The sequence below is a fragment of the Cucurbita moschata genome, unplaced genomic scaffold, assembly GCF_002738365.1.
Source record: "Cucurbita moschata cultivar Rifu unplaced genomic scaffold, Cmos_1.0 Cmo_Scf00016, whole genome shotgun sequence".
NCBI lineage: Eukaryota > Viridiplantae > Streptophyta > Magnoliopsida > Cucurbitales > Cucurbitaceae > Cucurbita > Cucurbita moschata.
Genome location: NW_019268532.1, coordinates 1,679,058 through 1,706,156, shown reverse-complemented (window position 1 = coordinate 1,706,156; position 27,099 = coordinate 1,679,058). Strand labels below are relative to the sequence as shown.

Sequence of the window (27,099 nt, the reverse complement as noted above, 5' to 3'; positions counted from 1 at the left end):
CTATTTTATCTGCACCAATAACAAATAATTTTAAATTAACACTAATAACTAATTTTAAAATTTATTGAAATAAAATAATTTTGAGATTCATACATTGTTTTTATTCATGTAATACTCGAAATTTAAAAATATTTATTATGATTCCTAGATTTTTTAAAATATCAAATTAGAAAAAGTTTGCAAAAATTATATATAAATGATAGATAAAATAAAAACTATTTAGAACTACAAAATAAATAAATATAAATATTTTAAATAAAAAAAATAGTATTTTATTAAACTAAAAATCTGTGGAGGATAAAAACGCAGAAAAACGAGGGACAGAGTGAGGGTATACAGTATACTTGCAGAGCGTAAGTTGCAGGCATTTGAAAATTGCGTTGGGGAAATTATTTATTTATTTATTTATAAATTAAAATAAAATAAAAAAACCCACCAAGAATTTAAAATTAAAATTAAAAAAAGAAAAAAAAAAAAGTATTTATATCTTCCCTTCGTCCATTGGCTTCACTTCATTCACTAAACATCCCCAGAAAAGAGAAAAAAAGAGTAAAACTCTGCCAACAGAGAAGCTGAGAAGAAAGAGCCTTGAGACAACACTGAACCAAATCCCTTTCCTTTACCTTCACGCCTCCATTAAACCCCTCTCTCTCTCTCTCCTCTTTCTCTCTCTTCATCCATTTCCTTTCCCTTTCCAGAACACGGGATCGAGCCAGAAGCAGACCAAAAGCAGAGTAAAAACAGAGCAATTTATTTTCTTTTGAACTTTGATGGGTTCTTCCAACGAACAAGACGAAGATCATCACGAACGACAACAACGAAAATGCTTATGGGTTAATGGGCCTGTAATCATTGGTGCCGGCCCATCAGGATTAGCCGCCGCGGCTTGTCTTTCACAGAATCAAATCCCATCGTTGATTCTCGAGAAATCCGATTGTATCGCTTCTCTCTGGCAATATCGAACCTACGATCGTCTCAAACTTCATCTCCCTAAACATTTCTGCGAGCTTCCTCTCATGGGTTTCCCTCAAAATTTCCCAAAATACCCTTCTAAAGATCAGTTCATTTCATACATGGAGTCCTACGCTTCTCATTTCTCAATCCACCCCCGGTTCAATCAAACCGTTCAATCCGCCGAATTCGACTCGGTTTCCGGCTTTTGGAGAGTCTCCACCCAGGATTCCGACTACATTTCACGCTGGCTCGTCGTCGCCACCGGCGAAAACGCAGAGCCGGTCGTTCCAGAGATTTTAGGAATCGAGCGGTTTACACGAACCGTGGTTCATACAAGTATGTATAAATCCGGTTCGGAATTTAAAAACCAACGGGTTTTAGTCGTCGGGTGTGGGAATTCCGGTATGGAAGTTAGCTTGGACCTCTGCAGACAAAATGCCATCCCCCACATGGTGGTTAGAAACACAGTAAGTAAATCTTTTTTAAAATTAAATTAATAATTATCGTATCGTATTAATCTAATTAATCATTTATTCATTCGTCCCAGGTTCATGTCTTACCTAGAGAAATGTTCGGATTCTCGACGTTTGGTATAGCCATGGGACTACTAAAATGGCTACCATTAAGACTCGTCGATAAGATTCTTCTCTTAATAGCAAACTTAACTCTCGGCAACACCGACCAATTGGGTCTACGTCGACCGAAAACCGGTCCAATTGAGCTCAAAAACGCCACGGGAAAAACCCCCGTTCTCGACGTCGGTGCTCTATCTCAAATCAGATCAGGAAAAATTAAGGTAATCTTAGATTAATTAATGAATTAATCATTTATTATAAAGTTTATTTATTTATTTTTGTTTAATAAAGGTGATGGAAGGAATAAAGGAAATTACAAGAAATGGAGCAAAGTTCATTGATGGACAAGAGAAGGAATTTGATTCAATAATTTTGGCAACTGGATACCGAAGCAATGTGCCCAGTTGGCTGAAGGTAAAATAAATAAATTAATTAATTAAATAAAAATAAAATAATTTAATTATTTTAATTTTAGTTTTTTCTTTATCTTTTTATGAATCACCCATCACTTTCTAGCTCATTTGGACTCATTCCCAGACTGCATAACCCTACAAACCTATTCTTTTCTCCATGCAAAATAGAATATGTCAGTTGGGTTCCTTTGGTTTTTCTCTACCCTTTTCCAGCTTTTCCCCATATTTATGACGCAATATTACATAATCAATTTAAGATATTTTATTTTAAAATTATAATTCCGATTGTCCCGACCCAAAAAGTTCGTAATCTCTCGTGTTTAGCGTTTAAAGTTTAGGGTTTTGTTTGATTTTTGCAGATGTGTGATTGTTTCTCGAAAGATGGTATGCCGAAAACCCCATTTCCTAACGGATGGAAAGCCGAGAACGGGTTGTATACGGTCGGGTTTACTCGAAGAGGGTTGCTCGGGACTGCGTCGGATGCTATGAAAATCGCTAACGATGTCGCCGAGCAATGGAAGGATGGGAAGAATCGTTCTAATTCATACGTGATATTCCTTAAAGAGTCCGAATGAAGATGAAGTTTGTTGTGGGGATTTTTATAATTAGTAGATTATATGGGGGGTAATTAGCAAATATTCTTCCACCTAACCAAAAATATTGTAATTTTTCTCTTTCTTTCTCTTCTTGGGGTTGAGTTGTAAATGTCTCAATTTTGCATGGGGAGGTTTTAATGTCTTGTTATTGTCAATGAATCCTAAGCAAGCTTTGTACAAAAAAAACTCAAAATAGAATGTACCTATTTTCATTAGGTCCTCAATAATCTTATTATTGACGGTTTGAACCTCGTAGACCTGTGTCCTAACCAATTTTTGTACAATCGAATGACGTTTAAAGTCTCGTAGACCTGCTTTCTAAGCAGGGTTTGTATAATCGAATGACATTCTGAACCTCGTAGACCTACTAATCCCTGCTTTGGGGTCCACGATTATAGTTGAAACCCGCTTCAAAGTTGAGTATTTTGTATGATTTGATCTAAAAAATGTCGAGATTGAAATGGGTCGGGATTGGATTAAGTAAAGAAAGAGAGTTAAGTTATAATTATTAAGGGAAAGTGTAGGAAAAAGCAAATGATTAGAGAGAAAGTGACATTTTGGGTCATCAGATTTTTGTTCAGCCCTATCCATTTCAACACATCCAGCCTTTTTTGACTGTCCAGATCTAAGAATCCAATAATAAGATCAATAGTTTCAAATTTGGGCAGGTTTTTCTCAAGCCCCATCTCATATATATATATATATATATTTACATTTATATATAAACTTAATTTAAAATAAAAAAAAGATTTATAATTCAAGGATGCATTTTAAAACCATGGGACTAAACGACGATACTTAACTGGTAAAAAAGAACAATATATGCTAGCGATAGGGTTGAACTGTTACAAAGGGTATCAGAGCTAGACACAGAGCAGTGTGCCAACAAGAACATTGAGCCTCAAAGGGAGGTGGACACTGAGCCCTAAATGGGGTAGATTGTGAGATCTCACATTGATTAGAGAGATGAAAGAGTGTGTGAGTACGTTGTGTCCCGAAAAAGGGTGGATTGTGAGATCTTATATTGGTTGGAGAAGTGAACGAAATATTATTTATAAGAATGTGGAAATCTCTCAAGATAGTTCAAAATATCACAATATCTAGTAGCGGTGGGCTTTAATATACTTTCTTGAATCATTTCTGCATACACGATTTTCTTAAAATCGTGTTGATTCAAGCATTGTTAAACCCAGTTTTTGTAAATATGCTTTTATGTTATCTTATGGATCGAGCGTTTATATGAAACTATAAGAGACGATGGGACGGTCTCTTCAAATAATTTCTCGAACCGAGAAGACCCCATTTAGAAAAGAGTAGGGAGGTAGGTAAGAGGAAGTGGAATGGGGCAATGATGGAGCAATTATAATCAGGGGGGTGGGGAAAGGTAAAAAAAAAAAAAATGGAGAAAAAACTAAAGCAATGGGCCGATGTAATCTCTTCTCTCCTGCGCTGTGCTGCTGCAGCAGCGCCAGCGCCAGCACCAGCACCAGCACCAGCACCAGCGCCAGCGCCAGCGCCAGCGCCAGCAGCAGCTCATATAGAGAGAGAGCCTCTGGTTTCGCAAATTAGAAAGAAAAGAGATGATAATTGAGACAATGATGGGGCTCTGCGCCACTCTCTTCTCTCTTCCACACAGTTCCCTTTCCCTCTTTGTACGAACCTCTCAGAAAAACAAAACTCTCTCTCTCTCTCTCTGCCGCCATAAGACAACGTGTGAGCTAAACTCCAATACCCGAGTTAAAATCCATCTCACACGCTTCCAACCACGCCTTACGTGGACACCTACGTCATCATTTTTAAAATATAATATATATATTCTTCTTCTGCTGACGTGGTGATGTGATCTTTATTTTTTTATTTATCTGGGTTTTGTACAGAGACGCAGAGGCAGATTTGCATGGTTTTATTGTAACCCTTCCTTCCACTCTTCTTACAATATATTCATTCATAGCCCTCATTTCATCACTCGCTGTTTGAGCGCGTGCTGGGGTTTTTAGTAGGAGAGTGGGATCACGCGCTGGATGAGAGAGTGGTGGAAGGAAGGGGGGCTGGTGTGAGGGGGCGTATCTATGCACTATATGGTGGAAATTCAAAGTATAAGTTGGCATGACATGGCATGCATTTGTACTGATCAGTCACTGGACACTCCTCTGCTTGCATGCCATCCCTCATGAGAAATTACAATTTTGATACCCTTATCCAACGGTTGTGATAAATTTAACAAACACAGACAGACACATTGTGACAATCTCATTCAATAATTTTATTATTGATCGTTGTTGAGGAGATGATCATAAGTTTATAAGATCCATTGGTATGAAGCTTTCTGGGAAGCCTAAAGTATGTTCAAAGTGGACAATATCATACCATTGTAGAGGGTCGTGGATTTTTTTACTTAATTAGTGAAACGCCTGAAATGGGGTTTTGGAGTGTAATTTAACCCGTTATTTAGTTTTTTTTTTTTAAATATAGTTGAACGAGAATTGACATGTACTCGTTTGGGTGATATCGAAAGGACGATAGGGGAGTGGTTGAGGGGCATGTGAATTTTGGGAATAGAAGGAAGAAGGGTGTAGGGTGGGGGCCAGTTTAGGAGGGTTAATAAAAAGGGGCCCACATTGTGATCTCAGTGGTATGTTGCTTTTGGTGGCAGCTTGGCTTAAGCTGACACCATGCGTATTGTTATTCCAAGAGAAAGACCTCTCAATGCTCCTATTCAACGCCTCTTCTCTCTATTATTCCATTTTTTATTTTTTATTTAAAAAAAAAAACCTCGTATTTCTTTTTATGTTTATTTAAATATTATTTATTTATTTTAATTAATTTTCATCATAAAAAAAAATACAAACTTATTTTTTGAAAATTAAATATCTATTTATTTATTTTATTTTTTTAAATTTATTATTGGTTTTTTAAATGGGAAAGGTTCGGATACACGGCCCAATAGTGTCGACTAAGCCCAATAATCTGAGCCCATAAAATGGGCCGCGCTATTTGGATTCAATTGTAATGGGCCGGTTCAATGCAAGGCCCAATGAGTTGGACTAGTTTCATTTGGATTGATGAAATAAAAATAATTAATTTGCATGTCGAGTTTTAGCCTTTGAATTTAAATTCAAATATATTTATTAAAATTTGTGTTTAATTGGTTCTAAATTTGAAAGTAATTCTATTAAATATAAAATATAATTTTACATTTAACAAATTTATTAATTTCTTACAAATATAATACATTAAATACCTACTATACGTGAAATTATAGTCCAATAATTATATTGGACCACATCACTATGTAACAATCTACGGTTAGGATTTGAAATTTGGATTCAGTACTTAAAAATACTTTGTTGGTATAAGTAATGTTTGGATGCAGTCTCGGTTTATTTATATACCCTTCGTTTACTTTGTTGGATGATGAAAGTCCCACATCGGCTAATTTAGGGAATGATCATGAGTTTATCGTCAAAGAATACTCTCTCCATTGGGATTAAACGTTTTGGGGAAGCCCAAAGCAAAGCCGTGAGAGCTTACACTCAAGGTGGACAATATGATATGGAGAGTCGTGTTCATCTAATATACTTTAATGTCACACATAGAGTGTATACTAATGTTATGGCTGAAATTCGATCTTATGGACATATCCAATTTGAACGGAAAACCAAATGACAAATATGGAAGAAAACCCGACACATACAAAACTATACCAAAATTAGAAAGGAATCCGTTATGTTTACTTTTGACTTTTTGAGTCTCGTATCAGTTTGTCATTCATTAGACTAATTATTGATCATCGATTTACTTGTCTATTATAATAAGAATCAAGAGACGTCCGTTGAATTTCATGGAGATGCGATCTTGAATATGATAGACAATTTACCATCATACCCTTAGACATAAAAAAAATTTAATTAAATTATAGATTATTCTTTTCCTTTTTAATTTTCACTAATTCACTAAGTTTATCATAAATCAACTTTAAGCCTTGGTAAAAGTCTTAAATAATAATAATAATAATAAAAGGTTTAAATCAAATTTAAAAAAACACGTGACTTATTAAAAAAACACATAAAAGACATGAAAATTAAAAATTAAATACCAAAGACAAGGTTAAATTCGGTATTCTGCAATTTCTTAACCAAGGTCAGAGTCAGACCAACCAGCAGTCCTGGACCCACATGGAAGCAAAATATTAATTTAAAACAATACGCGGGCCGTTTTACAAATTGAAAAAATATAAAGGGCTATTTCTGCAATTACCATAAAGTTCAAACCCCATTTTGAAAAAAATCAGCAGATTAAGGCAAAGCGAAAGTACGAACTGACCCTTCTTGTTCTGTACCAAGCAGAGCAGAATGAGCCCATAAATCCTTGCGATATACCGAAAATTTGACTGTATTAGAGGGGTAAAACAGTAATTTCAATTATAAAGGCATTATGATATCTGCAAACAACAACTAGTTTCCTTTCATCCGATGTCTACGGATATCGGCAAAATAATTTTTCAGCTCTCTTGAAATAAAATAAAAAAGCTTCCCAACAAAATTTCGTTTCTGGATTGCAGGTATCCATTTCGATCCTTACTTGAAACATATATATATATAATTATAATAATAATACGTCCTTACATTCTGTATACTTTGGATGCTGGAATCATCGGCTCTGCTTCTATTCCTTCGCGTAGATTTCCCCTTCTGCAGTTCTTACTAATTTTCTCCTATTTCTGGATTCTTCTGTGGCTTTAGCGAAAAGGGTTCTTGTTTTTCGCTTCTGGGTTTGGTGTTTTTGGCCGAGAAGAGCTCAATACGAGCTCCAGGAGCTTGTTTTTCAAGAAACTAACAGTTTATTTCGATTTAATCCACTCTTCTGGCAGTGTTTTGATTCGTAATCATGTCTCAGACGAACTGGGAAGCTGATAAAATGTAAGTTTCTTGTGTGTTCTTCTTCATATTCCAGCATTTTTCTACTTGGGGTTCTGTTTTTTTTGTTACTTCACTGGATTTCTCGTCTCATCTCGGTTGATTTGGTTTTGGGGTTCTGCAATTTGGATTTTATTGTTCTTTTTAGCATTCTAACTTCGACATTTCGACCCTGTTTCTTGAAATTTTGCGCGCGAATCTTTGGCATTGGCTTGGTTCATTTTAGGGTTCATGTGTTTCTCTTAGTGACTTGATATCAATTTCACGGATTGTTCTAGTTCTGTTGCCTCTAACTTGGAATACTGTTCTTGTTGTTGTTCTTGGCGTGCTGCTATGTAACAGGTTAGATGTGTATATTCATGATTATTTGGTGAAAAGAGATTTGAAGGCTACGGCTCAGGCCTTTCAAGCAGAGGGAAAAGTGTCTTCGGACCCTGTTGGTGAGTATTGTTTGATTTGTTTGGTTTAATATGGAGTGGTATTGTACCGTTTGTTCATGTTAGTGATGAGTTTGGAGTTGTGGGGTTGCAGCTATTGATGCACCGGGAGGGTTTTTGTTCGAGTGGTGGTCGGTATTCTGGGATATATTCATTGCCAGGACTAATGAAAAGCACTCCGATGTTGCTGCATCGTATATCGAGGTTTGTTCAATATGTTGTTTCTGCATTTGATGTTAATCTTTGAATCGTTGGGATTGAGTCTGCCATTATTGTCTTGATCATTGGTGGCCTCATCTGGCTTGACTCCTCCTTTAGAGTCCTCGAATAAAGTACACCCTTGTTTGACACTTGAGTCACTTTTGACTATACCTTCGAGGCTCACAACTTCTTTGTTCGGCATTTGAGGATTCTATTGACCTGACTAAGTTAAGGGTATGACTCTGATACCCATGTAGGAATCACAACTCTCCACAATGATATGATATTGTCCACTTTGAGCATAAGCTCTCATGTCTTTGCTTTGGTTTCCCAAAAGGCATCGTACCGATGGAGATGTATTCCTTATTTATAAACCCATAATCGTTCCCTAAATTAGTCAATGTGGGACTCCCTCCCAACAATCCTCAACATCATCTACATAAGGAAGCATTAAAGTAACTCTCAAATGCAAGCAAATTATCGTTTTTTGATGACCAACCCTTTATTCCTAAATCCTTTCCCAATATGATTTTATGTAAAGAATTTGATATGGCAAGATGTAAAATGTGGAAAAACTAGAGCGTGTGCTGTTTCGGAACGTGTGGACTTTTTTTTCTTCTTTTCTTATGAACTTGTGAGATCTGACATCAGTTGGGTAGGAGAAGCATTCCTTATAAGGGTGTGGAAACCTCTCCCTAGTGGACGCGTTTTAAAAACCTTGAGGGGAAGTCCGAATGGAAAAGCCCAAAGAGGACAATATCTGCTAGCAATGGGATTTGACCGTTGCAAATGGTATCGAAGTCAAACACCAGGTGATGTGCCAGTGAGGAGGTTGAGACCCGAATGGGGGTAGACACGAGGCGGTGTGCCAGCAAAGACACTGGGCTCCAAAGTGGGGTGGATTGTGAGATCCCACATCAGTTGGGGAGGAGAACGAATTATTCTTTATAAGGGAGTGAAAACCTCTCTCTAGCAGACGTGTTTTAAAAACCTTGAGGGGAAGCTCGATAGGGAAAACCCAAGGAGGACAATATCTACTAGCGGTGCCATTACAAATGGTATAAGAGCTAGACACCAAGTGATGTGCCAACGAGGAGGCTGAGCCCCGAAGGGGTGTAGACACGAGACAGTGTGTCAGTAAGGACGCTGGGCCCCAAAGGGGGGTGGATTGTGAGATCCCACATCTGTTGAGGAGGAGAATGAAACATTCTTTATAAGGGTGTGGAAACCTCTCCTTATCAGACACGTTTTAAAAACCTTGAGAGGAAGTCCGAAAGAGAAAGTCTAAAGAGGACAATATCTACTAGCGGTGGGTTTGGGCCACTACCGAACTTCTCTAGCGAAATGGACCTAGCTGTTGTATATGTTTTATTTCAATTGTTGGTGACCCTGAATTTGAAATCTTTATAGATGCAATTTATCGAGGATGTCCTAAAACAATCTCGAGTTATTTGAGACTAAAAAAGCCATTAAAATGTGCCCTCAAGACATTAATTTTCGTGCAAAAGAAACTCATGGTCTATTGCTTTCTAGACGCAATTAATAAAGGCAAGAGAGCAGCAACAGCATCAACAGCATCAACAACACCAGCAACAGCAGCAGCAGCAGCAACCACAGGCACAACAACAGCAACCACAACATATGCAGATGCTTCTGATGCAGAGACATGCCCAGCAGCAACAGCAGCAACAGCAGCAACAGCAGCAACAGCAGCAACAACAGCAGCAACAACAGCAGCAACAGCAGTCGCAGCAGCAGCAGCAGCAGCAAACGCAGCAACAGCAACAGCCACGAAGAGATGGAGCTCAACTCTTAAATGGATCTTCAAATGGTTTCGTTGGAAATGATCCACTTATGCGCCAGAATCCTGGATCCGTAAATGCATTAGCTACAAAAATGTATGAGGATCGATTAAAACTACCCCTTCAGAGGGATTCTCTAGACGAGGCGGCTATAAAAGTAGGTATACTGGTTAGGTTTTTTGACCCGCATACGTTCTTATTACTTTTTTAAATTCTTCTTCTGTAATCTTGCAGCAAAGATACGGGGAAAATGTTGGGCAGCTGTTGGATCCTAATCATGCTTCAATTCTGAAGTCAGCTGCAGCAACCAGCCAGTCCTCAGGGTGCGTTTCTCGTATATATTGTCACTAAACTTGTCATGCACTATCGAAGAACGTTGTATTGGATGCCAATGTGCTACCTTACTTGCGTTATCGTTCTAATTACAGGCAAGTGTTACACAGTACAGCCGGGGGAATGTCTCCTCAAGTTCAGTCTAGGAGCCAGCAATTGCCAGGTTCCGCACCGGTATGGTAACACTGTTATGTTCATCCCATAATACATTCTTTCCCTTTTCCCTAAATTCCCTTTTTTTCCCAAAAAACTTTTAGATGCAGGATATAAAGAGCGAGATCAACGCAGGTTTGAATCCTAGAGCTGCCGGTCCGGAGGGATCATTGATGGGCATTCCTGGTACTGCTAAATTATTGATGTTTTGAGACCTCTCGTGGCATTATATTTTGATTTCAACGCTTAAACCGTGTTTAAATCACTCAATCTTCGTTTACTAGATCGAGGACGTGTCTCACATGTTAAATGAAAATATCTTTCAGGATCAAATCATGGTGGCAATAATTTGACCTTAAAGGGATGGCCTCTCACTGTAGGTTTTCAATGACTGATTCTCTTCATTTCTGTAATAAAATTTCAATGTAAAATGTACGGATCCAAGTCGATGTGTTTTTTTTTTCATTCGATCTTTCCGTTTCTTTTGCAGGGGCTAGAGCAGCTCCGTTCCGGGATCCTTCAGCAACAAAAATCTTTCATACAGGCACCTCAGCAATTTCCTCAGCTTCAGATGTTGACACCGCAACACCAACAACTCATGCTCGCTCAGCAGAATTTAACGTCACCTTCTGTTAATGACGATGGTAGAAGATTGAGAATGCTTTTGAACAGTCGAATTTCTAAAGACGGACTTTCAAATTCTGTTGGTGACGTTGTTCCAAATGTTGGATCTCCTCTTCAAGCTGGCAGTCCGCTTTTGCAACGTGGAGACAACACGGAGATGATGCTTAAGGTGTTACGTTTTTTATGGATGGTTTCGGTTTTTGTTCTTATGCTTGGATATTATGTTTTAGAGCACACTATGGATTCTGTGGACCATGGTCCAGTTTTCTAAGCATGTCTTGTTTTCCTTAGATAAAAATAGCTCAATTACAGCACCAACAACAGCACCAACAAAATAATAGTCAGCAACAGCAGCAGCAGCAGCAGCTTCAGCAGCACGCGCTTTCTAATCCACAATCGCAGAGCTCAAACCACAATTTGCATCAGCAAGAAAAAATCGGGGGTGCTGGCAGTGTCACGATGGATGGTAGCATGTCGAACTCATTTCGTGGAAATGATCAGGTCTAATAGAACGTTCCAAGTACAAAAAAATGTTTCCTGTGTTTCTTGGTAAGCGTTTAAATGTTCAATTATTTGGCGTTTCATTTCAGGTTTCAAAAAATCAGACCGGGAGAAAGAGGAAGCAGCCAGTATCATCTTCGGGTCCAGCAAATAGCTCAGGGACAGCGAATACAGCAGGGCCGTCCCCAAGTTCCGCTCCTTCAACGCCCTCAACTCACACACCTGGAGATGCAATCTCAATGCCTGCTTTGCCTCACAGTGGTAGTTCATCTAAACCTTTGATTATGTTCAGCAGTGATGGTACTGGAACTTTTACATCTCCCTCAAATCAGTTGGTAGGTGGAGCTCGGTAGTTGTTTCTATGAAAGGAATTATAAATAATTCCTTCTGCACTTGCTCATTGGCATTCCATTTTGGCAGTGGGATGATAAAGAACTTGAATTGCAGGCTGATATGGATCGCTTCGTGGAGGACGGGTCTCTTGATGATAATGTCGAGTCTTTTTTATCCCATGATGATACGGACCCGAGAGATCCCGTAGGCCGCTGTATGGATGGCAGCACAGGTGCACTAAATGCTATACTTTTTCTTTCTACTTGTTCTTCTGCTAGGATGAGCGATATCTCACATTGGTTGGGGAGGAAAACGAAAACGAAACGCCCTTTATAAGGGTGTGGAAACCTTTCCTTAGCAGACGCGTTTTAAAAACCTTGAGGGTAAGCTCGAAAGAGAAAGCCCAAAGAGGACAATATCTGCTAGCGGTGGGCCTGGACCATTACAAATGGTATCAGAGCCAGACATTGAGCGATGTGCCAGTGAGGAAACTGTTCCCGAAGGGGGTTAGACACAAGGCAGTGTGCCAGTAAGGACGTTGGGCCCCGAAGGGGGTGGATTTGGTGGGGGTCCCACATCGATTGGAGAAAGGAACGAGTGGGCCCTGAAGGGGGGTGGATTGTGATATCCCACTTTGGTTGGGGAGAACGAAACACCCTTTATAAGGGTGTGGAAACCTTTTCCTAGCCGACGCGTTTTAAAACCTTGAGGGTAAGCCTGAAAGGGAAAGCCCAAATAGGACAATATCTGCTAGCGGTGGACCTGGGCCATTACGATTGGTTTCTTGAAAATTGTTTATAGGCATGATCTGCTATTCTGTATGTTATCTTTAAGGAATGAATTGAACCTTCAGGATTCACGTTTACTGAGGTGAATTCTGTTCGAGCAAGCTCGAGCAAAGTCACCTCTTGCCACTTTTCATCTGATGGAAAATTGCTTGCTAGTGGCGGCCACGATAAAAAGGTGAGAATCCAATGTCGATGAGACCGTATTATAAATCAAGAACGTTAAATTTCGAAATAGTGCACGTAAGATTGCGAAATCCTGTTCTTGGTTGCAGCATTGGTCATTGCCTGGATGTGTTTGACAGTTTTTTTCCCTGGGGGTTTATGATGATGGTTGTGCAGGCTGTATTATGGTACACGGAAAATTTGAAGCCGAAAACGTCACTTGAAGAACATGGTTCTATGATCACCGATGTTCGTTTCAGTCCTAGCATGCCCCGTCTAGCTACATCTTCATTTGACCGAATTGTCCGGGTTTGGGATGCCGACAATGTTAGTCTCTATGTCTTTGATTTAACTCGAATCTTTATTCCTTAATTACTGTTCTTGCATCTATGCCATACACCCTATGTTGCTGTATCTCAATCCATACTTCAATCTGCAGCCATGTTATACTCTACGTAGCTTTACGGGACATTCGACTTCTGTTATGTCTTTGGACTTCCATCCAAAGAAGGATGACCTTATCGGCTCTTGCGATGGCGACGGTGAAATTCGATACTGGAATATCACTAATGGCAGTTGTGCAGCAGTATTCAAGGTATCTTAGCTTTTCTCCATGCTCGTTTTTACTCGAGGTTTGGAAAGTGGTAGCATTTGTATATAGGCTTTGTACATAGGTTCTAAATCACTTGTGTAAATTAGGGCGGTACAGGCCAGCTGAGATTTCAACCTCGTCTTGGAAGGTACTTGGGTGCGGCTATAGATAATGTCGTGTCCATTTTTGATGTCGAGACGCAAGCGCGTCTGCATACGTTACAGGTCGGTTTATCTCTGAAATGGTTGTTGGGTTATGGAGTCTGCTGCTTATTTATAGCTTACTCAATTGTTATACATACGGGAAAAAGCTATATATATATATATAGTAAACTGAGTATATACCAATGTCTTCTCTGTATTCTCTCTTAGTTACATACGTGAAGTCGTCAATATAAACTTTTAGCCAATATTCCTCTTTGCATTTTCTCTCTCTTGTTCTTTGTGTTCATCTAGATCGAGTGTGTACGTTGATGTGCTACTATTCATCGAATTGACTTACCTAAACATGTGCTTCCAAGTATAGGGCCATACGAAAACGATTAATTCTCTTTGTTGGGATCCTTCTGGAGAGTTTTTGGCATCCGTTAGTGAGGATTCCGTTCGAGTATGGTCGCTTGCTTCCGGGAGCGAGGGCGAATCCATTCACGAGTTGAGCATCAACGGCAATAAGTTCCACTCTTGCGTTTTCCATCCCACCTTTTCTACTTTACTGGTCATTGGATGTTATCAGGCAAGTCCTCTTCTCTAAACACGTTTTCTTGTTGGTTATTCGCTCCTCACCTCTGTTTTTGTCTCGACTGTTGCAGTCATTAGAGTTTTGGAACACGAGCGAGAACAAGACGATGACACTATCAGCTCATGAAGGTCTAATATCTGCCTTAGCAGTGTCCACCGCGTCGGGTCTAGTTGCTTCGGCCAGCCACGATAAGTTCATCAAGCTATGGAAGTAGAAAAAAGAACACACACACAGAAAAACAGGCAAAAAGGTAACCCACACTACTTGAATGGAAAGCCGAGGAAGTGGTCTGGTTCTGGTTTGTTTTGGTCCATAGCTTTGTGTTCTGTTCTTAGACTTTTAACTCTTTTTGTCTTGCATATCAGTATGACCCCAAATTCTGACAAAACTATGCCTGTAATTGGTACTCAATCATGGTAGAATGTATACTATTACTCTTCCCTTTGCCTTCTGCTCTTATGCCTTTTGTTTTACCTTCAAATCCAAAAGAAATAGGGCCAAGCCCCGCTCAGATCCACCGCTGACCGTTATTGTTCTCTTTGAGCTTTCCTTTTCGGGCTTCCCCTCAAGGCTTTAGAACGCGTCTGTTAGGGGAAGGTTTCCACACCCTTATAAATGGTGTTTTGTTTTCCTTTCCAACCAATATGGGATCCACCCCTCTTCGGGGCCCAGCGTCCTCGTTGACACTCTTTCCTTCTTCCAATCGATGTGGGACTGCCACCAAATCCACTCCTCTCTAGGGCCAGCGTCCTTACTGGCACACTGCCTTGTGTCTACCCCCTTCAAGGAACAACGAGTAGGCTGACACATCGTCCGGTGTTTGACTCTGATACCATTTGTAACGGCCAATCGATGTGGGACCGGGACATCACAATTGATGTCCTGCACTCGAGAACAATATGGCTTAAAGTTAGTACCCCCATACCCACCATTTTAATCTCTTCTTCTTGGTGACCCATCTCCCAAATTCACTTGTTTTAATGATTCGAATCACTGATCTCTCGATTGGATTCTCTTGGGTGATTTATATGTCTTAACCAGTTGAATTATGTTGGGTTGATGGTATAAATCTACATAGAGTGACACGGTTTCTCGTTATATGAATACCGAAAAGCCAATTTGAACATAACTTAACTGATTAAGATATACAATATGACTTAAAGATTGGACGTTCAAATTTCATTCTTACCCGTTAAGTTTGAAATAGCTTGGGTGTAGCTAAGTTCTCCCATGAATCTATACGATTATTTACGTCTTTTACACATACAAGGTCGAAAAAAAAAGAAGAAAGGTTTAAATCATTGTTCTGGCGATGTTATTTGCAACAGTTACGGGTGTAAGTGGAGATTCAAATTTTTAACTCGTTAGTACATAATACTTGATTTATGATCGATTAAATATTAATTAACATAAATATTAATTAAGTTAAATAAGATTGAAAGAAAAGATTCCAATTAATTTTTTGAAATTAAAAATTTTCATTTATTTATTTGGGATTATTTAAAATAATGTATTATATTTAAAATAATTTTTTAAATATAAATTAAAAAAAATACGGTTAACGTGATTATATATTTATATTTATAACGAGAATTGAATGGTTGAAATAAAAAAATGATTAATCAAATAAAATTTATCAGAGCACTTAATTCTTAAATGGGCCGAAATGGCCCAAAATTCAATCGTGGCCCAGCTTACAGTCATGGTGTTCCGATCCATAGTTTTTCCCGCCTCACTTTGTCCGGAAGGCCGCAGCGCGGAGATGCACGGGAAGAACCGGTTTCTCTTCTACGCAATTCATTGAAAATGAGCTGCTAATCGGAGTTACGTTTCCCGGCGATGTCGAACCTTTTGCTGTTCGATCGGTTTCGTCAATGCTCGGAATTCCATGATTTCTTCGTCGGATAATCTGGATTCCGGCATTTTCTGGTGCATCAGACCATAACAGGTGTGGATAATCAATTTGATGTCGCCTCTCTTCCTTTCCATGAAAAAAGAGAGAGAAGAAGCATTTTGATAAGTTTCTCGAATAAGAAATTAAGTGTTAGTATCCATTTTACACAATTGAAATAAGTTTCAGATTGATCTGAGGATGACTTCCTTATGATTGTAATACATGTATAATTGCAGCGTCGTCTTGCAAGCAAGAGCTTTGGACTCTGAGATCTTATTTTCCTTTATGCAGTGGAGCGCCATCCGCATAGATCCATGTAATCTTTGTATGATATCAGTTCTGATGGTTAGGTTAGGTAAATAATTATGATGTATTTTTAGTTTGTTGTCTGATTTCATACTGCTGTAGTTCTCATTTACTGAAAATTGTAGAGTACTTGCAATGAGCGCTTGATTGAGGAAAGCGAGTTACGGCCAGTGTGGTGGATTTTGAAAATGGAGTTTCAATCGAGTTACTAGAGGAGGAGAACTTGGATGAACTGGTCAGTGTTCTTCTTCTTTTTCTTTTTGGTTTTTCAATTTACTTTGAAGTTTATGTTAGGATCTATCATGGCGTTAGTTCACATCTCAGAGTACTGTTAAGATCACCAGAAAATTTGTTATAGAATATAATTTATCTAACATAATCGTCAGCGCATCATTCTCTTCGGACAAAATCACCTGATGAACTTCTTTTTCTTGTTGAATTGTATTTGCCTTCCTATATTTCATTTCAGTCCTTGTAGTTTTCTGAACTGCCCCGCTATACAATTTTTAACTGGTTTTCTGTTCCTCCTAGAGGGCTGATGATTTTGTTATTTTCTCTGTTTTAATTGATGAGTGGCAGTGACTGCACCATCTCTTGGAAAAATATCTTGAACATTTTTAGGGTTCTTGAAGTATATTTCTCCATTTAAATCAGCAGAACATTTTTGTATTACCAATCTAGGGAATTCTTTTTTTTTTGTTCCTCTCTCTGTTCATAACGGGTCATATAGTAGCAAGTATATAGCTCTTGTTTTCAAAATATTTGTACCTGAAATGGAACAACATTCAGTTTAGATTATTGCACACCCAATATCTTTTTATTTGCATATGGTGTCTCTGATCAACAATTTACCTTGTTGGCTTGACTAGTGTAAAAATTTCAAAATTCTGTGATGGAGGCGCGGGCAAGGTTTTATTTGCAGAAGAATGGAATTTTATGTTTAATTAAACATATGTCAGAAATTGATACTACGAGGGGTTTGGTTTGAAATTGCAGTCGTTTAGAAAGGTTCCTTTTGATCTGTATTCCACATAATAATGTTTAACTGCATAATCACATAATAAGGATTATTGGGAGTGAAGAATTGTGAGTCTCGAAGGTGTAGTCAAAAGTGACTAAAGTTTCGAACAAAGGGTGTACTTTGTTCGAGGGCTCCAGAGAAAGGAGTCGAGCCTCGATTAAAGAGAGGCTATCGAGAGCTCCATAAGCCTCAAGAAGGCTTATAGTGTACTTTGTTCAAGGGGAGGATTGTTGAGGATTATTGGGAATGAGTTCCACATTGGTTAGTTTAGTAGAAGATCATGGGTTCATAAATGAGGAATACTATCTCCATTGGTATGAGGCCTTTTGGGGAAGCCCAAAGCAAAACCATGAGGGCTTATGCTCAAAGTAGACAATATCATACCATCGTGGAGATCCGTGATTCCTAATATATATCTATATCTATCTATCTATATATATATATATATATATAAAACAAATCTTTTTGTGTTTCTGATGGACGGAAATATGCAACTTATTGTTGAGGATTGTTGGTGTAGTCCCACATCGGCTGATTAAGGGGATGATCATGGATTTATAAGTACGGCTCCATTGGTACGAGGCCTTTTAGGAAAATCAAAAGCAAAACCACGAGAGCTTATGTTCAAAATGGACAATATCATATCATTGTGGAGAGTCGTGGTTCTTAACACTTCTCGCTTGAAATCCTAATCATTAGGAAGGTTCCTTTTCATGTATTCTACCTAGTAATTTTTAATTGCATAATCACCCACATATATGTACAACTTATATTTTTTGTGTTTCTGTTAAACGGAAACATTTTGTTCTATTATCTGTTTGGTTTCAAATGCACCTTGGTTTGTTTCAGGATCTGAATTCCTATCTATTTATAATGTGAAGCGTATGAAGCTGCAAGATGAGATTATTGAGGTGGAAGGAAGATTGATAGGAGACCATGATAGCTCAAGCTTCTCAGATAGCGTAGATACTTTGATTGGTGAATCTCAGAAGGAACTGAATTCAGTGAAGAAGGTAAACCTTTTTTATACCCAAAGCATTTTTCTATTGTGTTCTCTTTTTACACTGAAGATTTCAAAATTAAGGCTTGAAGCCATTCCAGAAAATTATCCTTTTTGGATTTTTTCTTTCCAGATTTTTAAAACACGTTTGACATGGAGAGGTTTCCACACCCCTATAAAAAATGCTTCGTTTCCCTCTCCAATCACTGTAGGAACTCACAATCCAACTCCTTTGGGTCCCAGTGTCCTTGCTGGTACTCGTTTCCCTCTCCAATCGATATAGGATCTCAAAATCCACTCCCCCTTCAGGGCCCAACGTCTTCACTGGCTTCATTCTCCTCCCCAACCAACGTGGGATCTCACAAATGGATCTACATTATCTTTTTTATTGTAGGCACTTGCATCTACATTGAGGGACACGTTAGCATTAAAGATGCTCTTGATGACGTGCCAACCCAAACTGAACTCATCCGGTTTGTTGTTTTCTTATTAGCCTTCCTGTTTTCCTTCCTAAAAATGATATTTCTTGTCCATTGCAGGATTGCTTCGTCATCATTTTTTCTTGTCGTCACTTTTTCTCCGTGATAATTATTTGTAACCGCTCAAGCCCACCGCTAGCAAATATTGTATTCTTTAAACTTTTTTTCCAAGTTTTCCTTCAAGATTTTTCAAATGCGTCATTAGAGAAAGGTTTCCAAATCTTTATAAAGAATGTGGTTCTCTTCTCCAACCAATGTAGGATTTCACAATCTACCCTCATTGGGGACCAGCGTCTTCTGGCACACCGTTCAGTGTTTGAGCGTCTTCTGGTACACCACTCAGTGTTTGACTCTGATACAATTTGTAACAGTCCAAGCCCACCGCTAGCAGATATTGTCTTTTTTAGATTTTTTTCTTTCGGGTTTCCACACAAAATTTCTAAAATACGTCCATTGAGGAGAAGTTTTCATACCTTTATAAAGAATGTTTTGTTCTTCTCTCCAACCAATGTGAGATCTCACATAATTTGAATTCGTTAGTTGTCTTGACACATACCAGTTATCTGAGCTTCTGCACAGCTGATATTATGTTTAAAAGTGTAGGACCTCTGTCTAATGAAGTTTTTGTGTGTCCTTTTTGGAAAACCTTTAGGTCCCGACGAAGAAAATTAAATAGAGGATAATAAGGGCTTAGTGTGAAAAGACTATTTAACCAGTTAAAGGAGTGAGGGATGGAACCTTCTGCCTTAGAAAGGGTAATAAATGTCTAATCTTTAGCAGTATACTCACTCAAATTAACCGGTAGAAAAGTCCATGCCATGATTGAGGAAAGTAAAGTCGGCAAATGTGAGAGTATAGAGACTAAATTATTATTAGGACTAAACTATTATTTTCGGTATCTGATGTAAAAATTTGAATTATAAACCTCGCGCTCCATTTTAGCTTTGTTTTTGTTTCATTTGTGTGTGCCCTCGGAAATTTTTTTTTTTTTTTTTTCATGTTTAGATATCTCAACAAACTTATATGGAGATTTCTTAGCTCGAGAATAATCTCTCAAATACTAATGCTATGTTGTAAGATGCTCGATTTTTTCTTTCCGTTATCGATTCCTTTGATAGAATTTGCAAATCAAATCGTAAAGCTAGGTTTCCAAACTATTACATAGCTGTGTGATCATCAAACTTGAGGATAAATTAAAAACAAACCCTTATAAATGTAACATATTATTTGGAAACCCTTTTGAAAATGAAGACAAAAGGGGTTTGAGTGATCATATTTTGACGGTAGAAAGTCCCTCCCCATTGTTTTTGGCCTTCATGGTGAAATATTCTTTCACACTCACACAGCGATAGAGCGGAGTTTGTGGTGATTCACTCAATGGCTTGCAATGAGGTGAAATATATAAATAAGGCGGTGGATAATAGAAATATGCCAATGAAAATCTATGCACCTTCTTTCCTTGTATCGTAACCCGATGAAGAATGCTCCGAAACCGCCCATTCGACATAATGTGGAGAAGATCGCCAACGTTGACAACGAAAGAACCTCTCATCGGAGACAATGGAACCCAGCCTGCTTTGTCTTTGAAGATTTGGAGGCCATCATTGCATGCCTGGTGAACGATGGTGAAGAGGGAGGTGTCGGTGTGGGCGGCAAGGCCCATGACCTGGTCTGGATCAGGGCACGGTGGATACGAGTTCAGTTGGAGGGCGGTGTAGGACTTACCCGAGTCGTCCATTGAAGACAACAGCTTCATTGTCTCTTCCACAGAGATGTCAAGAAACTTGAAGATTAACTTTATTAACCTATCTGATAAGCGCTTCATTTCGCTTTGATACTCTTCCATTACATCACTTGAAAGCAAAAAAAAAAAAAAAAAAAGTAATGAAATTTGTGTGATAAACAATCGAGTATTTTAATGATGGTGTATAGAAAGATATTTTAATCTCAAATTTAGTTTAAACTATGAAAATATTTGAACGGGTAAGTGGTAAGTCCTAATTTATATGCATAGAGTGGTAAACTCTAATTGTGTATGTGCATGAAAGTGCATGGATTTACCAAAACCGTTTAGAGTCAGATGGCCAAAGCTTCTTAGCATCATCGGCAGGAGAACCCAAGATGGTGAATCCTTCATGCCACATACATTTCGGATGATACTTCGATATTACGGCCGTGCCGTAGCCAGTGACACGGTCAGCAGACCGTAATGTCTTCATCTTCTCTTTCACCGGTAGAGTGAACAGACGTCGAGCCTCCTCCTCCGTCTCAGCTATTAGAGTTTTGGAGATACCATGGTTAGTCAACTGAAACATTCCCCATTGCTCACAGGCCCTCCCTAGGAGCTCCGATGCCCCATCGTCGAGAAGATCAATCGATGGAAGCGAAATCTTTTCGTCCAAGTCGATGACCGACGATAACTCATCGGAGTCCGGCCACAAGTGAGATTCAGGGACGGTTTGAACTGAATTGAAGTCGAGAGGAAGAAATTCTTGATCTGCCATAGCTGCATAAATTCAAAGCAATTGCTGATATTTAAAATACTAACATTTTCTTAGTACAAAGAACTTGGAAAGAAACCCATTTATGGGAAGTAACAGACTGAATAGTAACTTTAATATTCTAAATTATAGTTTACCATATTTTATTACCAGGCAAATACCTAAATATTTACCTTGTTACGAAGTATCTTATGATATTATATGATAAGCCAAATACCTAAATATTTACCTTGTTACCAAAGGTATCTTTAGAAGTATCTTTTCAGATATTGTTTTTTCGTTTTATTACTATTTTCATATCATTGTAATTTATTTGATTATAAATAGAGAACTTTCACACATCATTTAGGTGTGGTGGATTAAACAAACATTCTCAAATATGGCATATATGAGAATTATCAAGTTGAGGATGGAGGAGAAATTAATGTTAGTACATAATAAGAATAAAATTATAAATTTACTTACTTTATTTATACGGGTATTTATCATTTAAATTAAATTATAAGTCTCGTCTTTCAACTTTAGAAATTATCTAAAGAGTTCTTAAATTTAAGAACTGTCAAATAGTTTCGTGAACTTTTAATTTTGTGTATAATAAAGGGTGTAATGTATGATCTGAGTTGGAAAAATCATTTGGACCAACCCGAAACTTCTAGTTCATTGGGTTGGTGATCTAAACAACTTGAATATAGTTCATAACTCATCCCAACCATCTATTTTCGAGTTGTATTGAGTTGGATTTTTGGGTTGTTTTTTATTTATTTATCTATTTATCCACCACCAAACGTGTTACTTTAATAACTAAAATCTCATAAAACTCAAATATTAAACATTCACACGTCACAAAACATCACTAACCGTAGTTATAAACGTGAAATATTCTTATTTTTCATAATAATTTTAAAAGTATGGTTGAGTTGAACTGTAACCCTATATTCTGGTTGGTCATGTGGACTTGACCAAAAATAAGTCAACCCGCGAACCGATCTGAATTTTTCGATTTTCCTAAAGTTCAATCTAACCACAAAAGAAAAAAAATCTTAACCCAACCGAGAACTTTATGATTTGGTTTGGATAATATGAGTTATTTAGATTCTTGGGTCATTTGAACACTCCTAAACCGTAGACGGTTGACTAAAAAAACCTACGAGGGTCTCATAATACACGATTTATAGTTTCTTATATATATATATTTGCAAATATTTTTTAACAATGCTAAGTAGGAAATACAAACTTTCCTTTCAAAGTTCTTCCGATGAATGTGGAACTGCAAGCTGGGCCGAAGCCATATGGTAATTGGGCCGAAAGCCCATATTGTAATTGGGCCGAAAGCCCATATGGAGGTAGCTTGGCCCAGTCACTTCCGGCCCATAGGATAACTCTTGTCCAAGCAAGTCCAGTCTAGTAGTTTTATTTTATTATATAATATTATTTTAGTAAACTCAGTCTATTATTCAAAATATTTTAAAATATATTATTAAATTGACCACAAATATAATAAAATGATTTGTTAAGCTTCTTAACCATGAGTTACACTAACCTAATCCGGGACAAGCCATCTTAAGTAGTTATAAGCTATTCAGAACAATTTCTTAAACAGCTAAGTTCCATAAAAAGAAAGGGAATTCATTTCCATTCCTCATCAAGTTTAAACCTCGAATCCCCTCCCCTCGAAACGACCCGGTAAGAAAATACAACAAATAGCGAAGCTAAAAAGTACCGAAACAAGGACGGGCGCCACGAGAAATGCCTTACAACAGCTGACATTGATGCATTTCGAAACATTCGTTTGAGTCGGGGAACGAATATCACAACTCTCTCTTCTTCTCCGCACTCGAATCAGCAGCAGCTTGAACTTGGTTTCTAACATCCTTACCAGCTCCTGTTTTTGTTGCCACAAGAACAAAAATATGTCACGCAACGATTCGATTTCTCGAAATAGGTTGGTTTCAATTCCGGGCCATAGATATATATTCATGCACCCACCTGCTGATGCTGCGACTCTCTCGACCGACCTGGCTATGGGAGCTGAACTCCCAGCAACGCAGCTTTCTACGAGCTTCTTTGGCAAATGACGAGGTGGTGTCACTTGCCATAACGATGTCGAGTTCTCCGTTTGGAGTTTCGCTTTCGTTAACTGGCCGAGCAGTTGATTTTGTTGCATAGTTAGCTGACCACGATCCCCGCTTGACCCGGCTAAGGCCATTATAACATCGGCCTGAAATGCAATGAACAGCTTGTGATTAGAATGTGACATTCATCTCAGTTATAATTCTATGCTTAGCAGCAGATATAAATAGCATCGTGATCAGAAAAATGATATAGTTTTGATGGTAAAGATTCAATGTGAGATCCCACATCGATTGAAGAGAGGAACGAGTGTCAGTGAGGACGCTGGCCCCGAAAGAGGTGGATTATGAGATTCCATATCGGTTGGAGGAACGACTACCAGTGAGGACGCTGGCCCCAAAGGGGGTGTTGTATTGTGAGATCCCACATTAATTGGAGAGAGGAACGAGCGCCAACGAGGACGCTAGCCCCTAAGGGAGGTGTATTGTGAGACCCCACATCAATTGAAGAGAAGAACGAGTGACAGCAAGGACACTAGGCCTCGAAGGGGGTGGATTGTGAAATTCCACAACGGTTGGAGGAACGAGTGCCAGTGAGGACACTAGCTCCAAAGGGGGTGGATTGTGAGATCCTACATCGATTGGAGAGGGGAACGAGTGCCAACGAGGATGCTGACCACGAAAGAGGAGTGGATTGTGAAATCCCACATTAGTTGGAGAGGGGAATGAAACTATCTTTATAAAAGTGTGGAATCCTCTCCTTAGCAAACGCGTTTTAAAATCTCGAGGGAAAGTCCAGTAAGGAAAGTTCAAAGAGGACAATATCTGCTAGCGGTATGATGTTTCAAAGCATTGATGTCTTCGGTTTGATTTGTCAGGGATGACATGTAACAGCCCAAGCCCACGGCTAGAAGATATTGTCTTCTTCGGGGTTTCCCTCCTGGGCTTCTCCTCAATGTTTTAAAACGCGTATGCTAGGGAGAGGTTTCCACCCCTTATAAAAAATATTTCATTCCCCTCTCCAATTGATGTGAGATCTCACGATCCACCCCCTTCGGGGCCAGCATCCTCGCTAGCACACTACCCGGGGTCTAACTCTGATACCATTTGTAACAGCCCAAGCCCACCACTAACAAATTATAGCTACTCCCGACATTAAAAGAATGCAACACATTTTGAGGTGCCCCATTGTTTGTCCAATATATAACTTACAAGCAAATCAAGGGAAAGTCGTCCCAAGAACGGTCGATCTTTTCCAACGAAGTTAAACCAACCTAGAGAAGCTTACAGCTAACATAATTCGGTAGCATCGACTATCGAACATCATCGATTGGGTATCTAAATGAAACTTCTAAAATGCATTATGATTATGAAGTTTCTAAGCTTCTATCGTGTGAAATATGTCGCACGATAACGACGAGTTTAGCTATCATTATCAAGTACTTGCCACTGTCACTTGGATGGTAAGAGCAGGACAAACATTCGTTCAAAACCACGTAATTTAGAACACGAACCTTGTTTGGATGAACGTCGTCAAAGACATGAGCTTGACCGCCATAAAATATCGTCATCTGCCGATCAGCAGATATAAGACCACGTCGACTGCGATTAACGAGTCACAAGATAAGTAGCACGAAGACTAGCATTTTCCTAATAGGAAATGTGACAAAGAACCTATAATTTAGTATCAATGCAGGCTCTACCTTGAAGGCATAGAGGATTCGTGCTCGGCGATATTAGTCCCGGGCTTTTGCAAGCTGCAGCTCGGGAGCAGGATAGATGAGTTCCGTTCGGAGGTTCCACCACCGGGATAACTCGAACTCAAGATTCCAGGACCTTTGATTCCAGTTCGAGATCCCTCATCTGCAGCTGATTGAGATATATTTGGAGGAATGGCATTGGCATCTCTGAATCTATTTGTATGTAACTGAGGGGAAAACGGCATACTCGTCCCACGGGGAGAGTACTGTACGGCTGGAGCAGGACCGATGTTCATAAGCGTGGATCTCTCCCACTTGGTAACATCGGCATCGAGTCTACTACCACTTCCGATATGAGGTTGAAAGATAACCGAGGCAGCGCTCGGCCTCATTGACTGCTGCATTCCAAGCGTCACTTCATCGTCGTTGGCTCTTCGGTTAAGCTCCCTGCCTGCTCCATTTCGTAATGTCTGGGTTAAAACACGACAATATCACTAAACAAGGAGTGCAGCTAAATAGTGTTTCTTTCAGCAACTACAAAATGTGATATGCAATGAAACCTTCATCAAATGCGACTCGGAAGCCATGTGTGGAACTCCATCTCGATACGACCCGATAAAACCAGAATCCGACATACTTCTCTTATTCCCTATGATCCTATTATGAATCTCCGTTGTAGAGATATCGCCCCTCGAGCCATAGAATGGAATGCCTTCGAGATGACTCCCGACCTGTCGGTCTACTCGTATCAATGAGAAACGGGATCAAACTTTTGCATTCATATACCAATTTCAAACTCAAAACATCTCCACACTCAAATGCTCATGATTTGGGTTGAGTTTACTATAAATTTCTCACTCAAATTCATAAACAAAGAACACAAAAAGCTCAGAATCCAGACAGAAGTCTTCCTAATCCTCACATCAAAGCTACTAACCTCCATGAGAACAAACAAGAACACACAAAATCAAAGAACAAAATCAAAATCAAAATGGAGTAATAACAACAACATAACAACAATCATGATGATCAAACCAGTAATCATTCAAAATAGCGAATACCCTTTTCATATTTCAAGTAAAATCAAGCAAAAACACAACACTCAAGAGTTAAAACCCACAAAATCTTTCAAAACGAAGCACAAATAGACAATAAAGCAACAATCCTCAAAGAACAGAGATACCAGAAGCAAGATCTGAGGTAGTAGAGATGGGGCCACGACCGCCGCTAGAGGAAGGGCCGCGGGAGGCGGAGGCAGCGGGAGATGGGTCGGACGGCCGCAAATCCGCCGCCGTCCGGGGAGAAAAACCCAGAGAAGTGTCGGCGGAGGGGTTTTTCATGCCTAAAAAATCATGGAAAATTGGATTGGGAGATGATTGTGGATGTGGGTCAGTGGAATTTTTATGAACATAGGCTTTGTTGGAATCGGTGTGGTCATTGGTTAGCATAGTGTGGTGAGCCATTTATGAGCAGTTCATCCACTCCATCAAAATGGCACCCATCGCACGCTCTGAAACAGAGAGAAGAGGAGGAAGACAGAGAGGGAAATTAAAGATTTGTGAAAAGAAAAAAAAGAATTATAAAGAGAGAACAAAGGAAGAGGAAGAAAAAAAAAATTGCAGAGAATCAATGGGGGTAATAAAAAGCAAAAGTTGGCATGTGTTCTGTACAAATTTATTTATTTATTTATTTATTTTTGCTTTTTGGTCCTCTGTTTTATTTTAATTCTTTTTGGGTTGTGGAAATACGAGGGGTATGTCAGCAATTTTATGAATTTTTTTATTTATTTAATGTAATTTTGTTTCAGAGAATATATATATATATATATATATATATATATATATTTTTTTTTTAAATATTTTTTAACCGTTAAAGTCCTACCAGGAGAATGAAGTATTTTTTATAACTGTGTACAAACTTCTCTCTAATATATATATTTTAAAATCGTGAGGTTGACAGTGATATATAACAGGTCAAGCGGACAATATCTGCTAACGGTGAGCTTTAACTG

General features: G+C 38.8%; 4 protein-coding genes across 6 annotated transcripts; 2 read left to right on the top strand and 2 right to left on the bottom strand.

Moving 5' to 3' along the window:
- Window positions 1-537: 537 nt before the first annotated feature.
- LOC111454589 (probable indole-3-pyruvate monooxygenase YUCCA4) lies at window positions 538-2,715 on the top strand. Its single transcript, XM_023096090.1, has 4 exons — window positions 538-1,421; window positions 1,502-1,750; window positions 1,821-1,943; window positions 2,302-2,715. The coding sequence occupies exons 1-4, from the start codon at window positions 771-773 to the stop codon at window positions 2,515-2,517; spliced, it is 1,239 nt and encodes a 412-aa protein (XP_022951858.1). The 5' UTR covers window positions 538-770; the 3' UTR covers window positions 2,518-2,715.
- Window positions 2,716-7,012: 4,297 nt separating this feature from the next.
- On the top strand, window positions 7,013-14,569 carry LOC111454584 (transcriptional corepressor LEUNIG-like). Of its 3 annotated transcripts, none has more exons than XM_023096085.1 (19): window positions 7,013-7,099; window positions 7,409-7,457; window positions 7,797-7,894; window positions 7,986-8,095; window positions 9,626-10,051; window positions 10,129-10,217; window positions 10,323-10,401; window positions 10,491-10,566; window positions 10,707-10,756; window positions 10,871-11,173; window positions 11,296-11,505; window positions 11,595-11,840; window positions 11,953-12,070; window positions 12,692-12,801; window positions 12,966-13,115; window positions 13,228-13,383; window positions 13,488-13,604; window positions 13,906-14,112; window positions 14,189-14,569. In XM_023096085.1, exons 2-19 carry the CDS (start codon window positions 7,426-7,428, stop codon window positions 14,330-14,332), a joined length of 2,721 nt encoding a protein of 906 aa, XP_022951853.1. In that variant the 5' UTR covers window positions 7,013-7,099; window positions 7,409-7,425; the 3' UTR covers window positions 14,333-14,569. The 3 variants fall into 3 exon arrangements, with proteins under 3 accessions (XP_022951853.1, XP_022951852.1, XP_022951851.1); XM_023096084.1 differs by having other exon boundaries at window positions 11,926-12,070; XM_023096083.1 differs by having other exon boundaries at window positions 10,485-10,566; window positions 11,926-12,070.
- Window positions 14,570-19,820: 5,251 nt separating this feature from the next.
- Window positions 19,821-21,322, bottom strand: LOC111454608 (gibberellin 3-beta-dioxygenase 1-like). Its single transcript, XM_023096105.1, has 2 exons — window positions 20,880-21,322; window positions 19,821-20,671 (listed from the first exon to the last, which is right to left on the bottom strand). Exons 1-2 carry the CDS (start codon window positions 21,320-21,322, stop codon window positions 20,089-20,091), a joined length of 1,026 nt encoding a protein of 341 aa, XP_022951873.1. The 3' UTR covers window positions 19,821-20,088.
- Window positions 21,323-22,907: 1,585 nt separating this feature from the next.
- On the bottom strand, window positions 22,908-26,694 carry LOC111454585 (protein TIFY 8). Its single transcript, XM_023096086.1, is given in 8 exon segments — window positions 22,908-23,201; window positions 23,306-23,367; window positions 23,369-23,504; window positions 23,507-23,537; window positions 24,903-24,990; window positions 25,092-25,558; window positions 25,649-25,827; window positions 26,272-26,694. Coding segments are annotated over 8 exon segments (1,317 nt in total). The 5' UTR covers window positions 26,552-26,694; the 3' UTR covers window positions 22,908-23,127.
- Between the last annotated feature and the right edge of the window lie 405 nt (window positions 26,695-27,099).